The sequence below is a fragment of the Myiozetetes cayanensis genome, unplaced genomic scaffold (assembly GCF_022539395.1).
Source record: "Myiozetetes cayanensis isolate MyiCay16 unplaced genomic scaffold, myiCay2020 scf3, whole genome shotgun sequence".
Lineage (NCBI taxonomy): Eukaryota > Metazoa > Chordata > Aves > Passeriformes > Tyrannidae > Myiozetetes > Myiozetetes cayanensis.
The window spans coordinates 19,815,535-19,834,302 of NW_026087521.1; the positions used below are offsets into that span (position 1 = coordinate 19,815,535).

An 18,768-nucleotide genomic window follows, 5' to 3' on the forward strand; every position below is an offset into this window, starting at 1 on the left:
GTAAGAAAATGATACACTGAAATTATTATTCCTTCCAAGATACCATGCTCCAGCTAAGTCAAGACCTATTGGAAGAGCTACAAGATGAAGTGTTCCTACACAGTTCAAAACTAGACAAATCTCAATGGTCCCTAACAGCCTTTTATGAATCCTTTCCCAATTTCAGAATGTAAAATGTCAGCACATAACAAAAACAGATTCTAGAAGGCAAGATCAAGCAAAGGTGGCAGGAGGTCTACATGATGAATGAAGAATTCCTAGGGAAACTGAAAACATAAGAAAGAAGTGTACATGAGGTAGAAGCAGAATCAGGTCATCCAGCCGGAATGTGGAGACACTACCCAAGTGTGCAGAGATGGAATTTGGAAAGGTGAAGTCCACTTGCTCCTGAACCTGGTAAGGGACCTGAAGGTCAACATAAAGGGCTTCTACATGCAAATCAGGAGCAAAAAGAAAACCAGTGAAAACACAGGCAACTGCACAAGGGGCATGGAAAAAAACCCCAAGGTACTCAATGCCTCCTTTCCATCCAATATTACTAGTAATATTTTCCAGTGGTTTCAGGGACCTATGATTTGTCTAAGTCTGAAGCAAGGAAAACTTACCCTCAGTGGAGGAGGATCAGATGAGGGAACATCTAAACACACACAAGTTTAACATTTAAATACCCCAATGGGATGCACTCATGAATTCTAAGACAAGTTGGACAATGTCATTGGGAGGCCACTTAAGAATATCTGAAAGGTCATAGTGATCAGGAGATGCTCCTTATGATGGTAAGAAAGCAAATATTGTTCATGTCTTCAAAAGGGCAAGGAAGAAGAGGATCAGTCAGCCACACCTCATTGTCTGAGAATGTAATAAGCAAGTAATTCTGGAAAACATTTCCAATGATTAGAAGGATAAAAAGCTGATCAACAGTAGTCAGCACGGATTTACAAAAGGGAAAACCATGCCTCGTTATCCCATTAATCTTCTATGATAAGACAACTTTCTTGGTGGATGATGGGAGGGTAGTCAGTGCTGTTTACCTTGAGTCTAACAAGGCTTTTGAAACTCATAACACCCTAAGAGACAGGGGAATATGAGTTAGATTAATGGACAGTGACTGAACTGTTTTGATTAAAGGACCCTGATCATTGGCAAGAGGCCCATCACCAGCCCTGGCCCCCTTAGGAACAGTACTGAAGTCAGTCCTGTTTAGCATCTTCATGACTGATGTGGATGATAGACAGAGTTCTCTCTCAGTAAAGGATGCAGAACTAAGAAGAACATTCACACACCAGATGATTGTGCTGTTGTTTAGCAAGACCTCCACAGGCTGAAGAAATCGGCTGATAGGAACCCACCAAAGTTCAACAAAATCCTGTACCTGGGAAGGAATAATCCCAGGTGCCAAACAAGGCTGGGGGTTGACCAGCTTGGCAGAAAAGGACCTGAAGGTACTGACGGACAAGTTGAATGTGAGCAATATGTCCTTGCAGCAAAGACAACCAAAAACCTCATGCATTAGGCAGAGGATTGCCAGCAACTTGAGGGAGGTGATCCCTCCCCTTTTTTCAGGTCTAGTGAGACACCTGGAGTGTTGTGTTCAGCTTTGGTCTTTCCAGATAAAGAGACACTGAACCAAATCCAGTGAAGCTTAGTGATGATGATTATATGACTGAAGCATCTAATGTAAGAGGAGAAACTGAGACAGCCAGGATTGTTTAGCTGGATAATTATATTTTCTGTATATTCTTTTACTATATAAGGTGAGAAAAATTTTATCCTGCTATCAAATGATAAATATTTATAGCTCTCCTTAATGGTTTGCTATGAAAAAAAGACTGTGAAAATCAAAATAACAGTAGAAGTGGCAAACCTTTAAGCCTTTCAACATCTGATATACCAGGAACTGGATTCGGTCTTCAGTTAGTTTCTCATGCTTCATTATCTTACTCAAGTCTGTTCCCATAAATGGCATGACGAGGTAGCTTAAAACAAAACAAAACAAAACAAAACAAAAAAAGGAAAAGAAAACCAAACAGATCAACTTGATTAATTTGTCATGTAAATTGAAATGCAATTGTATGTTATAGTTCAATGGCAATACTAAATTACGGATTGTTCTATTTACCAAACAGTTCCTTTATCTTCCCCCTGCTCTCCAAGTTTCTCCATTTTTATCTGATTGTCATGGAAAGGTATTGCCCAACTCTGTCTGAGTGGGCAGGTTACAGAAAGTTGCTAGTTATCAGAAGAGTGCAGACTCTGAACTAGCTTAGAAAGAAATTAACCGAGAGCCTTGTGGTATTTTAAAGACAGCTACACAGAAAACTAAGACATTCATGCAACACCATGTTTCTCACAGTCATGATCACAGCATTGAACTCGCAGTAACCAAGGTGCCTAAGTGGTTCATTCAAACAGACAAGGCCAGATGTAACAGAAATAAAGCTGATCAAATTAAGAGGCAACAAAAACTGCCATTAGTTTTCATCTGAGATCATAAACTGGGACCTTAAGATCCAAACCTGTTCTTCACATTTCATGTAGTAAACTTATCCTTCGTAGTTTCTGAACACAGGCAGAGCCAATCACATCTGACACATGAGGATACAGTAATCAGTTTTCCTCTTCTGATGAGGACAAGCAGATACATTTTCATGAAAGGAAGAATTAGGTGATCGTTGTTTCATAGCTACAGATTTTATTGTTTAGATCTAAATGGGTTTCTTCTGGTTAAAATATGCAAATTATAATTCTGATTTCTACTATTAAAACTGCATGAAAAGTGCATTTGTTCTATTAGATATACAACTATAAAACAAAATAGAGATTGAATTTAAAGACACTGATTTAGTCACTAGGACTTATAGGTAGCATTTCCAACGTGTCCTAGGTACCAAGCATTTTTTTCCCATGACTTTGGGGATCAGGACTCGGTCTCCCAATCCCAGCATTCACTGACAAGTTCACTAACCTTTGGATATAAAGGATGAGCAATTTAGTTCTGTAACTATATAAGACAGAGTAAATACAGAGAAGGGAACGACATTTCGTATCTCTGTCCCAGAATAACACACAAATTGTTTCCCATCAACAAATGAAGTGCCTTAGAAAATGGATTTCAAGTGGAGCAGGAGAGCAGAGTGGCAGATTAAGTAGGAACATGCTCCCCTCTAGACAGGATGGCTAGAAGTCAGCTGAGAAACCTCAAGTGTCAGACAGGATCAACCTTAGTGACTGGCTCTGGTGAAACCACACACCTCGTTTCTGCTACTTGCACACACGCCCACTTGAATTTGATCTTTATAGAAGAAGTCACAAACAACATCTCATGCCTAGTCATCAAAAAGAGAGTATCCTGCAAATGCTCCCTATTTGACTTTTAGTCACAACAGTTGTTTCTTCCTTTTGTTTTAAATGTATACACATTTACCTCTGCCTCACGCTAACCGTTCGCCCATGGGCCTGAAAGCAAATTTTGCCATAGGCTCATTTGTTGCAATTTCAGTAATGAAAATGTCTTTTCCACTTGACTTGCATCTCCAAAATTTGGAAGATCGTTTTAAGGCCTCATTTAAAACACAGTGCTTCAATGCTAATCACATAAATGTGCATTCTATTACATATGCTACATAAAATGCTATCACAATAGGCAATATGGACAACATTCCTTTTGGCTCAGTGATCAATATGAACACATGCTCTGTGTTTTCTGTACTTAATTTTCTACATTTTTCTGTCAGATATCTTTCTTTGTTAACATATAAATATGCAAGGTTGTTTTGGAAACATAACTACATTAAATGAAATCCAGAACAGGTCTACAGGAAATCTACATTAAGCCTAATGGGATTTCTGACCACTGTTTCTCTAGTGACTCTAATTCACAAGAATTGCAGCAGGATCCACAAGTAACATGGCAGACTTTCCATATCTGAGATGTGCCTGAGATGCTGCCAAAATGTCAGGGGGATGTGACAGAAGCAATCCATATCACTTGCTGTTTGGACCACTGGACTGGGAAAGCAGTCAGGGAGCACAACAGAACATAGTGCAGATAATTACTAAAAAATTCAGCAGCATCAGCAGTTTTTAGTTAGTCCTTGAATTAGGATGGATCCCACTGAGATGTGTAATGTAGTAGGTATCACTTTCAGCCTATCTGTTTGGGTTAAGAATTGTCCTATCATTTGAGCAACCTGGGTCTTAGGGTAAAAAAATCAGTACTTGAAAGGTGGATTAGGAAATACACCAAACTGCCATTTACTAAGGGCTGAAACAAGGAAGTTTCCTTGTAAGACAGGAAACTGGTTCTAATGACAACCTGAAAACCCCAGCCTACCAATTCTGAAGTTGCTCAAAAGAGTCATATTAAGATGAAATTCAGGAAAAAAAAAATCCATGGAGCAACAATTTTGAAATTCTCTATTTAAAAAAGCAACAACCTTTCCTCACACACAAGCAACAATGTCCTGCTTCAAAAGAGAAACAACTCAGAACTTACAAGTCATTAAACTTCTCCAGTGTTACATCTGGTGTGAACACATCCAGTATTCCAATGACCTAAAAAAACAGAAAAAAAAAAATCAATAACTGATTAAACATAATAAATCCTGAATCATCTAATAAGTGAAAAAATATAATCAAAAACATTTCCACAGTGAGACATCAGCTACAGGGGTAAACATGGCAGAAAGAATACCTAAAGTAGTGCCTAACAACATCAGGACTTGTTATGTGTTAAATTTTATAACTCTGTGGGCTGCTTGACCCAGTGATACAAAAATTAAAAAGTTCAGAGGCTAAGAGTATTATGTAAGGGGAGACAGCATTCTTAGCACTTTAACTATTGAAGTATTTAAAATAAACCAGACAAATCAGTCCTTAACATGAAGCTCTCATAAGTTCTCTTCACCTACCTGGGCCTGCTGCTTATCAATGAAGAACACTTTAAATGTCTTCTAATTTCGGTACCAGGGTAACTTAGTACATAGACTACAACATCTAACTAAGAGTATGAAGAAAAAACTAGAACTAAACTGCTTTTATAGGGGATAAAAATTAGCAAGAACTTTGTATGATTTACTATGGCTTATAGCTTAGGTTCTCCTTAAGAGCTTTTTTTTTGTCATACAAAAGCATTCCATCACTCAACAGAGAAATAACAATCTTGTAAAACAGATTTTCCACCACAGCTTTTCCCATTAGTATGATTTTCAGACAAACTATACAAAATGACTAAGTGCATTGTGCTGACTGCCAATGCTTCTTTCAAACCCATTAAATACTAGAAAATCAAATATACAGAACTTAATGCTCCAAAAGAAGTAGTTGGAATTGTTTAAAGCCAGACTTCAGTTTTAGATGCAGCTTAATCCAGGCAGTACCTAAATAGCACAGACTTTTAGAGCTGCTTCTTTTCTACCTCTGCTCCTAATTCATGACCATTTTTGTCTGCTCAGAGGGAGCCTCCCAAGCCCCAGAGTGCTCATGGTGTTTCCTAGGTGCAGGCTGCTGTGTCGATGGGGTTGTGCAGGGGTTTGCTAGAAAGCAAGCTAAGAGATGAACAACCTTTATAATTTTGCTCAGCCCTTTCTCCATGGCCATACAGACATCAGATTATACATCAAGAACTATTGTCTGAAACAGATATCTTTATAAAAAAGAATGTGTAAGAGAAGCATTAGCAGAAATGAAGGGAAGAAATTCAAAGCTTTTATTATATTTCATTAAAGCAAACTTTAAATAAAGATCCAAACTGTGATGAAATTCTTACTGAGCATATTTTTACTCTTTCCACATTCAGGATGAACTACTACAGTTAACCTGGATATTATCAAAATGTCATGATGATGAACAACACAGAAAAACTAATAAAGATGAAGGCAGAAAAATACAACTCCCTTTCTTTGTAATCACATATATCCTTAGAAAAAAGGTCACTAATAATGTTTTCATGAGGGTTGTTATATGAAACCAATTAAAGAAGAATAACTACCATAAAACAATAATTAAACCCACAGAGGATGTGGTTATTATTTGAAGTAGTACCTTTAGTGCTAATGTTACAATAAGGGGTTTTTTGTTTGTTTGTTTGTTTTAATGACAGTTTTACATAAGGTTTTCCATTTCTCTGTGGAGGCAGAGAGAAAAAAGAGGGGGGCTGGATTACAAAGATGTGCATGACAATAGAGCAGAACGCAGATCTATGGGCATTTCCCGAGGCAGCATGCATATACACAGAGCACACACAGCCAGAAAAGTCGTGTTCTCGCCACAGATTTAGGTATTACAAAGAAGGAAGTTAACATTTTAGCAGTAATCTTATCCAATATGTATCTTTCCTTATCAAGCCCCATTTTCTCAGAAGTCCTGCTTAAGCAAATATTTCTATGCCCTCATATACCTAAGCAAGAACTATAAGAAAATAAACCCCATCACATCTGAATGTAGCAGTGAAAGACACTGGGACACCACAATAAAAGAAGGGACACAGAAGAGGATAAAATAGTGAGGCTGCTGTATTACATCCATCTGTGCACCAAGGCACTACGAGGCTTCTTCTGTGAAACACAAGAGCATGAAGAACATGTTTCCATAAAGAACAAACCACCCCCAAAACACACTAATGAAGTTCACTAACATTTTACTGTGTATCTATTCAAGTAAACAGAGTTCTCAGTAGTTACTTAATGGTGCTTTTATTTCTCAGGTAAGGTTGCAAATTTATGGTTACAAACTTATCATTGCTGCAAATCCATTGCAGTGAAGGATGACACTGAGACCAATGCTCAGCTCCCACTGAAGGGAATTTTAAATAATGAACCAGAAAACGCTTTTACCATGACAAGGATTTCACAACACCTTTTCTTGCTTTACAAAGAAAGTTTTCTTAAAATCCTGAAATAGATTTTAGTATCCAAAATGGTAAGACATACTAATAATTAATCAATTCCAAAAGAAAAGCAAAGGACCCATTTCCTTTTCCTCAGTGATCTTTATTTAATAGTTGTGTTTTGGGATTATTTTCCTGTACTGGAACAGAGTAATTCGTATTTCCATTTAGGCCAGATATTTCTGGAGCTATATTAAGCACAGGGAGGTACAGGATAAAATAAATCCACCGAGGAAGATACAACTGCAGCTACTTCTTCAGGAAAAGGGAAAGAACTGGACAAAGAGTAGGCAGCTCCCTCCTTTATGATATCATGGAAAATCCTGTGTCTGTCTGAAATGTTCCCAGTGAAAGACAGTATTTTTAAAGAAACTTTATGATACTTAAAGATAATGTCCAAGCACAAAACTAAGCCACTATAAACAATTACAAGAATAATTTATCTTTAATGGTGTTACCTATATGAAATGTAACAGAGATGCCTGTGAAACCTTCTATTGATATATTTTTGATGTTAATCAGCACAATTACTGAGAGTATCAAAGACGGAAGCCCAGCTGAGGAATGAATCCATGAAAAGCATCTGTGGAAACCAGCAGCAGTGCTGCCTTTTCAGGGTCTTATTTTTACCAGCAGCAGTGCTGCCTTTTCAGGGTCTTATTTTACTTATTTTAACTCTGCCAAAAGACAATTTCTCAAATAAATAAGATCACAAAGAATGCATCTCATTTCCTACTGTATATTTGACTGAAAAATAACCTGGATTTCTTCAGCCTGCACTGAAGTATCTTACTCAATTTTGTCTGAAAAAGAGGGTATAATACTGTGTCTCTCCCACAGAATCACAGAATGGTTTGGATTGGAAGGGACTTAAAGCTCATCTAGTTTTAATCCCTGCCATGGGCAGGGACACCTTTCACTAGATCAGGTTGCTCAAAGCCCCATCCAACCTGGCCTTGATGCCAGAGATGAAGCATCTGCAACTTCTCTGGGCAGCCTGTTCAAGTGCCTCACCACTTGCACAGTAAAGAATTCCCTCTTAATGTCCAATATAAATCTATCCTCTTTCAATTTAAACAATTCTTTGTCCTGTCACTAAATGCACTTGTAAAAAGTCTCTCTTCAGCATCCTCCTTTAGGTACCAAGTTGCTGTAAGGTCTCCCCAGAGCCTCCTCTTCTCCAGGTTGAACAACTCCAACCTTCTCAGTCTTTCTTCATAGAAGAGATGATCCATCTTCCTGAAATGCAAAACCACAAAACTACCTATCTACTGGTCTAACTTGTTTCCCTCAGGTATGCTTTTAGTCAATATATTTGCTTTGAAGTCAGTGGAGGTGGGTGGCAGCATCTCCAGCCTTTCTTAACCCTTCTGTGCTTATGTATGTGTGCCCTGACCAACTCTAACTACTGTCAACAAACAAACAACAACACATAGGTAAGGTGGTTTCTACACTTTCCTTCTCAGCTGCCTACTTTTCCAAATACTATTTCAACAGCACAATGGCGAAGAGCTCCTCAACTCTGTCCCCCCCTGTATTTTCATGTATTGGATTACTTTGTATTCAAGGACTGACCCACCACATTTCTGCAAACAAAAGTTTCTGATGTAAGCAGTACTACATCAAGAAAAGACTCCCAGTATGGTATAAATGAATAAGTAATGTGGGTTATGTCTCTCATTGTAGGTTATGTCTCTCGTACAGTAATTGCTGCTTTCTCTTGCACATATTATGCATGAACACACAGTGAAGTTGAGTGGCTTTAGCATTCAGGCTATACATGCAAATACATATTTAAGAGAGAGCCTTGCTAGGGTACACTGTACTACGTATTATGCTGCATTAAATTTACTGCAGGATTAGCTTCATGTTCCTGCTCTGCTCTACATCATGGGCACCTACATCCTTTTACTACACTAAGAACTCTCAAACTTTTAAAAGTTTAACTATCCATGCTAACTTCCAATCCAAACCATTCTGTTATTCTGCGGGAGAGACGCAGTATTATACCCTCTTTTTCAGATAAAATCGAGTAAGATACTTCAGTGCAGGCTGAAGAAATACAGGTTATTTTTCAGTCACCTTTCTTCTTCACAAATTATTGATACATGACATGAGGGACACCTGCTGATGGACCAAGACCTCCTTTCCTTTTCTCTTGCCAGTCAGCACACCGGCAGTGTGTCACAAGCCGTACCCACCATCACAACACTCTTCTTTCAAAGGACTCATGTAATAGCAGGTAGATTCAAATCCTGCAGGCAGACTCATCTTTATCTCTAGACTGAGTGGTAAACCAAAGAGAAGGTTTGGGTTTCAGTGCTACTTTCCTTATTTTCATTTAATGAAATAAGCTAATCAGTCTTCTTTATTAGTAACCAAGGCTGGGGTGCAAATAAATGGCTCTCAGCTGAAGTCCAGCCCACGATAAACACCTATTCACTACGTTTGTGAAAACAAGCAGAAATGACAACAGATAACCCTATATTGATTTACTGGCTTTTGAGTACCAAAATAAAAGGACTCTGGTGCCCTATTATCTTCCTAGCTATGCTAAGCATTCAGTCTTCAGAAAAGCAGACAGGAGTGTTCTCCCTTACAAAATTTTGACAGCAATAAACTATTCAGTTATAACTGTATTTTTGCTTTCATGAGGACCCATAAAGAGATTTGCCATCTCCAGACAGGATTCTTGAATTGCACTTTACTGGCATATGTGTACCCAAAGGATGTGAATTTTTAGCTGGTGCAGTTCTGCAGGACTTGCTGCAGGAAACCTCTTCTAACACCATGAGCTCTCATCTGTTAAGGCATCACTCATCTGCAACTCCCTTGTTTGTCTGATTCTCTACACTACAGATGCTGTTGCTCTTCCAGTGCTTATGTCAGGCTAGATGAATTGCAGAAGGTGACAGATTTAAGATTTTCTCAGGCAGGAACATAGAGTGACCCACTATTTTTTCTGGATTCCCCCCCAATTCCTCCCCTGGTTGACATTGTGTAGGTATAAGTAAAAAGTACAATTTTATTTTCAAAATAAAGAAGTCAACAGAATTAAAAACCAGCCAACCTAAAAGTGCATCATCCTCAAAAATGTAACTGTAGAGAGACAGACAATTTGGTGTCTGTTGGATATCCGATTCCTTCCAAAAGGGGAAAAAAACTACATGCTTCTCATAATGCAAAACACACAGTGGTCTTCAGATGTGGGAATACACCAGAGAATAATTTCCACTCAGAGCAGTGAATGAGAGCATAATATAGAGTACCTTTGAACAAATACTGCAGTGGCCTCTTACATACAGGGTTTCCAGGAAGGGAAAACATCTGTAGAGTATTAACTGACCCAAGAAACATTTAACGGGCATTTGTCAGAAATTTTATGCCAGAAAGACATTCAGAATTTAATTGGTAGAATTGCGTCAGAATTCCCGTGGGTGCCTATATGTATATGTAGGTATAAACATATGTACACACACATGCACGTAGTACACTTTGATAAAATCCACCCTCTGTTCTGACATGAGTACCAGCACGAGCTGCCACTCTTCTCCTCCTCTTTTCAGTGCCATCTTCCCTCGCCAGCTGTTCTGTACTCCTGCTGGCAACTTGAAAACTTCTGTTAGCAAAGTGGGAGGTGAGCAGAGCACCAGGGCTGGACCACTACGAGCAACTGTGCATTTGTTTCAACTGAAGCGAGTATTAAGGTATCGCTTCCAGTCCAAACGCATGATAAAAGTTATTTGGTAAATGAAACTAAAGGCCTTGCACCTCTACTTACTTGCCTGGGTTTAGCTTTGCATACACAAACGTCTCCCTTAACTTCAGAAGAATACACAAATACAGAGCTATGTAAATGATTGAGAGTTAAAGCCAGGGCCAAAGTTAGCATGCTGGCCATATTCTCATTGCATTTGGTTTTAAGAGCCATAATAGGTAAGTCTTAAAGGTCCTCCCTTTAAATGAATTCAAAATGGAAAGAAACAGGGAACAAAAGCAACATTACTGGAAAAAGACCTTTCTTAAGGTAAAAAGTCTGTTCCTCTGTACAAGGTTCAGCATATGTCAAAGAAATAATCAAGAGCTGCTAAGGCTGTAGTTGGATGAATACTACAAATTAGCTTGATTAAATGAAGGAGAAAAACAACCCCAAGCAGTGCATTCTTCATTCTGCCTTAGTTGTGTTTATTCCTCATTTTCATACCCTTCCCTCCCTTGTGCCAGCTGTTTATGCAGCTTCAGAGTGATCTGGATCACTGGAAACCAACTTTTCTATTTGGCAATGTCTTAGGAGTTGATCTGGGTTAGACTGCTTCCTGGTAATAGAAGTAGCTTATAAAGTTTGGGAAACACCTTAGAATCTCTCAAAATAAAAGGCCTACCTAAAAAAAAAAAAAAAAAAAAAAAAGGATATCAGTGCCATTACAGACTGATTTTTCTCCTAACAGCAAGGTCTTGTCGTCTTCGAACACAGCCTCTGTCCCTCAGCCCTCAGGACCATTACTCCTCTGGATTTGTTTGCAAAGTGTTGATGAGAAGTCACATGCCATCAAGTCTGCATGGTTTATATAGAAATGTTCCTCACTGCATTTACTTGAGAGCCATTACGGAGAGCAAAGGTCTAATGAAAGATGGTCATACCAGCAACCACAGTCACCTCCTCCTGAAAAATGCCTAAATAGACAAGCAAATCAACTTGTGAGTTAGCTCCCTTACAAAGCGAAATACAATTCCAATAAAATTCAGTAGAATGACTCCTATGTTTGCTTTTACAGGACTCTTGGTCATCCTACAACCCTTCCACATTAAAGAGATGAGCGTATTCCTCAAAGGGTCTATAATGGAAGTCATCTAGGCTACTAAGCAGAAGTTTTCCTCCCTTTTTTTCACTGAAGCATGACACACTAATGAATTATATCACTGTAGCATGGGTTTAATGGTATCTTCTGCTACCTTAATGGAGGATCAGAGGTGCTATTTTTAACACAATATATCAGACCATTACAATTTCTTCCATCACTCTGAATACAGCATAAGGTTAAATAAACTATGAGAATGTATTGCTACATGCTTAACACAACACTTCCCTGAAAGCTATGAAGGGCAGAGATGGTCTATTGAGAGATAATCACAGTGAAACAAACAAAATATCACACTTTTCATAAAAGCCAACATCAAATTCCTCATGATTACAGAAGTTATTTTGAAAGAACAACCAACAAAAAGAGAGAATTGGATATAATTTTAACTATCAGGTAAATAGAACCTTGAAACGTTTTATATGCTGAAGTAGGACAAAAGCGAGATGAAGATTTGCACTGTCAGATTAATGCGATGTTGGAAAAATATTCCAAGTCTAATCCATAGTGGCAATACCATTAGATTGGTTGTCATATATCACATCCTCTACATATTAACAGCCAGACAGCAGTAAGAGTGGCATTTCTATTTTACTGAAGTCTTTGATAAAATTTCTTCAGTTTTATTAAATTTTTAATAACAGTTGTATTTATAGTACAGCCAGAAAGATAACTGCTATCTATAGAAGCATACTATAACATGCTAGTTAGCAAAATAAAAAAAAAAAAAATAAAAAAAATCAAGAAAAGTTCTTCAATCACTGTTCTAGTCTACTAATTCATGTTACAAGAAATTAGATTTAGGATTAGAGATAGGCACCCATCTGAGTGGAGCCCAGGTAAAACTCTGTAGCCCAACTCATGGAAGCGACAATGGTAATGACAGAAAACAGACAGCTCTCCTGCCACTACTGTACACATCATTAAAGGTGTGCACAGCACAGTGTGAACTGCTGATGTGAACAGGAAAGGATCTTGCCTTCTGCCTGTAAATCCATCCTTTGATGGAAACAAGAAAGACAGAGACTACTTACAAGAACATGTAGTGAATAGGACAAGGGGAAATGCCTTAACACTGAAAGAGAGTAGGTTTAGATTACGTATTCAGAATAAATTCTTCCCTGAGGGGGTGGTCAGGCACTGGAACATGCTGGCAAGAGAAGTGGTGGGTGCCGAATGCCTGGAGTGTTCAGGGCCAGGCTGAATGGGGCTCTGAGCAACCTGGTCTAGTGAAAGGTGTCCCTGCTCATGGCAAGGGGAGTTGGAACTAAATGATCTTTCAAGTCCCTTTCAAACCATTCTGTGGTTTTGTGATTCTATGAAATATGTAAAAAGAGGGTCTCTGGTAGACTGGTGGTTGACCAAAGGGGTGGGGCTGAAAATCCTGATGATGAGCAATACTACCATTCTGGTTTAATTTTGGGTGGGTGGAACAGCTAAAGGAGTATCCTGAGATCAGCTCAGGGACTAAAAATCCTTAAAAGGCATTGTTGTTGCTTCTAATTCACCATGGACAACATGACTGACAGAAGGATGTGAGGCTGGGATGGTGGATAGATATTGTCTTGATGGGATGTACAGCCATGTCAGTCTCATCGTGGATGTTGGAGTAGCCAGCCTCTGCCTCCATGTTTCTGTGAATCTCTGCAGGCTCATTTATTCAGTCTTTGTTCTCTAATGAGTAGATAGTTTACTCATGGTAAACCTTTTCCTTAGTACATAGGCCAGACTCTTCTTTCTGTGGTCCAAACTGTTTCCTAAGACTGTAAATCATTCCCTTCCTTCACAAATATTGATTTATAACTTGTACAGATTGTGCTCATGATCCCCAGTGACCATTTTTTCCTAGACTCTTTAATTACCAAACAAGTCCATGGTGGAGTTTCAGAGTATTATCCTGAAGGGCATACACCACATCAAATGTCCTAGGAGTGGAAAATGCTACCCAATAGATTATTCTGGGAAATGGAAGAAAAATAATCTCAACATTCTGGACACAGTTAGGAGTTTGGCAACAGCACAGGCTGCTCTGCTCCCAAATTTTCAGTAAAGAAATGCTGAGAGTATTAAAGCCTATACATGAGACAGAAGTTCCCTGCAAACATTAACTCTTTAACATACGTAGCAGTGGTTATGAGGATGTTACTTTGAAGTGATCAGACTAAAAGATTCAGATTAAAATGTTACAAGCAGATGGGTTCTTAAGCCTACAAAAAGCTGCTTTCTTTCTGGACAGTATGGATATCCCACAGATTATTCTTCAAATGTATGTAGATATTGTTGGTACTCACAGCGTTAACACTATAATGTTAAATGGCAATGACTAGTTATTGTTATTACCAGTTTCTCTCATAATTGCTTTCAATCTCTCAGCTTTCTGTGAAGGTGCTCTGAATCTCCCACATGCTCCCAATCTATGGTCAAATCTCCCACATCCCTAGGACCCTTCTCACACAGAATCCATGCTTTGACTCCACAAAAACTACTTCTCCTTTATTTTCTTAAACCACTAAATGTGGTTTAAGAACGTGGGACTAAGAACCTTTCTCTCAATTACACTTTCAACACTTCTTTCTATAGCTGTTCTTTTTCCATGTTACATGGGAATCATGTGCAGAGCTCTATATCCTATTCTCTGCCTCCCAGTAAAGCAATTTGTTTAGTCATTCATGAACTTTCCCTGTTCAACTTTAGTATGACCCCAAAACTTTCAAATGCTTCATGAATAATAAAAAAAGACAAACCCCCTACCCCTTCCTTATTAAAGGCACACATGTGTGCATCTTCATTCAAGTTCAGAAAAATAAATAAAAAACCCAGATATGCTGGCAACTTGAGACACACAGACCCACACTCTGCATTCTCCTGCACCTCACAGGAATGTAGTGATGGCAATTGTAATTTCTAATCTTTAATCCCTCTCATTAGCTCTGAGCACAAATTGCACTGTGGTCCTAACCTTTCCCACCTTTCCTTTCCTACATAGAAATTAAGTGGTATTTCCCACAGGATTTTCTAGTTTGTGTGAATTGATGTTTGTGGGACAGACAGACAGAAGACAAGCTGAAAGATTCCCAAATTCCATTCAGCTACACATCCACCCTGTTCAAATCGACATATTTTCTTTGTTTTTAGGGTGCTTAAGCAGTAAAATATGTAGATTTAAGGAAGGATGTCTGCTAACAACCTCACTCACGTTTTCGTGCTTCATGTGTTTCAAGAGGCGCAGCTCTCGGTAAGCTCGCTTGGCAAAGAGTTCAGACTGAAACGGCCGGTACAGTTTCTTAATGGCCACTTTGGTACCACTTCGTCCATCGACAGCTGAGCTTTAAGGGAGAAGGAAAGAGTTTTTTTGGTGAGCGAGGACCGAAGCAAGCCTGCAAACGCGGCCGGCACTGGGGAGCGGCTGCATCCTGCCCCACGCTGCCTGGCCCTTGGCCCGGAACCCCCTGTGCCATGGGGGAAGATCACCTCCCCAAAGCACCTCGCCAGCAGCCGTCTCGTTTCATTCGTTTAAAAGGCTGCCAGGCCCTGTGATGAAACGTAGACAATTTTCAAAAGCTTTAAAGAGGAACATCTGGGGAGGGAAAAAAAAAAAAAAAGGCAAAAAATAAGACTAAAAAATCCCATAAACCCTCCAAATCCACCACCAACACTGACCCACACCAGGCGTCCCTCCCCTAGGGCTACAATGCCCCCCAGGCTCAGAGGGCGCGGCAGCTCCGGGGTGCCGCGGACCGGGGTTGGCAGCCACGGGCAGCGCTCCCCGGGCAGGGCTGGGCAGGGCCGGGGCTATGTTCTCCCCAGGGACGAGAACACGAGCGTGCCGGAGCCCGGAGCGCCCGTCGGTCCCCACGATGGGCCACGCTCCCCGGCGGCGCAGCCCGGCCCGGGCGACCAGGTGAGCAGCGGGGCCGGCCCCCAGTCTCGCTGGGCGGGCCCGCGGCCGGCTCAACAACCGGGAAAAGTTGGCGGGGAGCAACACGCCAGAGAGCTGGGCCGGGCCGCGTCCCCCGGGCCGGGGCAGAGGCCGCCCCCCCGCCGCCCGCCCCCGGGCTGCCCCCGCCGCCCCGCTCACCAGACGGCTCCGTAGGCGCCCGACCCCACCGGCTGCAGGTCCCGGTAGCGGTCCCGCACTTCCCAGAGGGTCTTGGTGATCTCCTGCCGGTAGAAGCCGTTCTTTGGGGAGGACATGGCGCTGCGGGCCCCCACCGGCACCCGCCGACAAAGAGCCCGGGCGGGGGGAGCAGGAGCGGCCAGCGCCACCGAGCCGGGCTGCGGAGAGGGGCTGGGCTTGGGCGAGCGGCACCGCCCCCGCCCCGCGCACCCGCCTCGGATCACTCCCGCCGGGAACGGGACCGGCTATGCCCTCTCTTCCCTCCAGCCCGGGCACCGGCGGCTGTGCTCTGGCGAGGTTGAGGGCGGACGGCGCGGTGTCCCGGCAGAGGCCGAGCGTGCCCAGGCAGGTGCCGAGGCTCTCGCTGGCTCCACGAGTCCTTACAGTGGGGAGCAAACCCATCTCAGCCATCTCTTCCCCCTCTTTCACCCGGTACCCGTTTCACGCTTGTGTTCAGGACCTGGTGAGGTGGCACTGGCTGGTGCATCAACGTGTTCATGATCAACGAGTACGAGAGGCTGCAGCTGGTACAGCTGGGAGTACAAAACCGAGCTTTTTTATGGCCTCTGCACTGGGGCAAATAGCTGGGGGCTGCCCAGATCGTTCGGGGGTCGGACCCCAAATTGCAACAGTATTTCATAGAGTTAAATAGAAACAAGCACACACTTGGTTCAGTTTCTCAGAGCAAGTGTTTCCATGCATGCCCGGAGTGATACAGAATTGTTCAAGCAGTGACTTGAAACAATTGCAGTCCTGGAGTGTGGACAACAGCCACCAGCTCACTAGTAAATCGGCCTCAGTAGTAAATGGCACTATATAATGGCCAGTCTTCGCGAGCGAAGATCCGGGGAAGGTCTTTACACCTTCCAGCCTGCGCATTGGATTTTTTAGGTGAGACACAGTGTGCGTGGAACTGAGCCCACCCTTTAATCCTAAGGTTCATCTGCCGGGGCCAAGCGAGCTTGGACGGTGGCAGCGAGGTCCTTAGGACGTAGATGGATTGCCTATTAAGGGTTAACGAGCTCCACCTGCCCGGGAGTGTCCCTGACCGGTAAATGGCACTACGTGTAAGGCAAAGACCTGATTTAAAAGGTGTTTTATATGTTCTCTGCTTGAATGTAATTAAAACTCTTGTCCTTCAGCTTCTGGTAAAGCCTTCGTTTTGTCTGACTTCACCTCTGAGCAATGTTGCTGAGGTTAGATAGTTCTGACTTGCTGTCGACAGAGTTCAGTTTGTGGTTTAGTTATAAAGGGGCAATCTGGCCAAGTTTTGTGGTTCCCGATGCTTTTTTGGTAGTTGCCATGGGCCCAGCCCTTCTCGTGCCTGACTACTGAATGTGGAAGAGCCATCCTGCTCTCTCTCCTCCCAGGACAGACGAGGAACACATCCTTCCAGCCAAGAACCTTGTGTTCAAGCGTTGCTCTCTGCTGAGCTCTGACCCGTTTGACTCCCTGGTTTAGTGAAAATGGAGAGCAGCCTTCTGACATTTGGCAGTTGACGTGAGACTTGTGTATGACAAGTGTTAGATCAATGGTAGATGTTCACTTTTAAAAATCTGCTGCCCCAGATTTTCTGACATCCTTTAATGCTATGTTTGCCATTCAGATAATGTCTGGAGTGAAATGTGGTATAGGCAAGGTGATAGAGCACCTTTTGCTCAGTTTTGAGCCACTCCATTAGTTAAATTACTTTTAATGACAAATATATGTGTTTCTAATACAGTGAGGATTAGTTCTGCTTTTGATCCCTTGCCTACTTTTCCTTTATTCAGTTGTGGCAAAGTGATACTTTCTTACTGCTTGTTCTTTATCAGGCAGAAAGACTTTGATACAGGAGATGAAAGTACTAAGGGAGCACTGAGACAAGATCACTCTTGTGCAGAAGGTAAGAATACTGCAGAGCAGATTTTGTAACATATTTTTAATTCATTGACAATGTTAGGCAATGCTGGTTTTCCCACGTTTTTCCTTAATGTAAGTATTTAGGTACACATAGCTATAGATAGATGAGGTAGCAGTGTACATCAAATACAAGACCACCTTTCCCCCTCGGGTCACACATATAGGAGATGAACTGATAAACTTACTGAAAAGATCAGGAAACCAACACTGTTGTAACAAGGGAAGCTTGTCTAATAAACTGTCCAAAGTGTCTATGAATGGAGTGAGACAAGAAACTTGGATCCACCCACAGCTGCTGGGTCTTACAGCAGTGTAACAAACCAAGTGAGCCTCTGCATCATTCAGCTTAGCTGTATTCAGCTAGGCTCAGCTGAATACATGGAGATGTATTTCCCCAAAGACAGTGTCTTGCAAGGAGACCAATAGGATACTGTGGCCATATCTTCTCCTGAGCAACATGTGCCTGACAGGATAAATTAAGAAAGGAATGCTATCAGATGTTTCTGCTTTTGGCATATGTTTATTGTGAAGTTAATAGAAAAAAAGGGACCTTCTTCAGACATCAAAAATAAAACATAGAAAATGCATTAATGGTGCAAAAATTCCACTTTTCCAATGCTCATCTCATAAAGGGAAGCCTTGAGAGGTATCAGGGCATGGTTTGTTTTTTTTTTTTTAAGAGCCAGCTTTTGAAGTGCTGGAAGGTTGCCATCAGCTGCAAAGCATATGAGGTAGATGGGATATGTACAGTACTCCTTCTAATTCCTCTAGGAACTGAGAGCTCAGTTTACACTCCAGCCTGGAGGTGATGCTTTGGTGCTGAGCAGGAGCTCTACAAGAAAGAAGTGAGAAAGCTAACCATTTTTTCCTGAGAAATCCTGCCTGTATGAAGTCTGCTGAGAGAGTTTGATGGCAATGCTGCTCACCACAAACTGCTAATCAGAGATAATAAAATGGCACAGTTTTGTTTGTTAGGAGCTGAACTGCTGATGAGCTACTGGGTC

At 41.4% G+C, this 18,768-nt stretch overlaps 1 protein-coding gene across 1 annotated transcript in view; it reads right to left on the reverse strand.

The window, feature by feature from the left end:
* The window catches only part of MAPK12 (mitogen-activated protein kinase 12), a 41,144-nt gene extending 25,189 nt beyond the window's left edge, over positions 1-15,955 (reverse strand). The window contains exons 1-4 of the mRNA XM_050325011.1: positions 15,824-15,955; positions 14,942-15,071; positions 4,496-4,554; positions 1,865-1,976 (exon numbers count right to left, since the gene is read on the reverse strand). Coding sequence (XP_050180968.1) covers positions 1,865-1,976; positions 4,496-4,554; positions 14,942-15,071; positions 15,824-15,939 — 417 coding nt within the window. The 5' untranslated portion in view covers positions 15,940-15,955. The remainder of the gene's footprint in view (positions 1-1,864; positions 1,977-4,495; positions 4,555-14,941; positions 15,072-15,823) is intronic.
* Between the last annotated feature and the right edge of the window lie 2,813 nt (positions 15,956-18,768).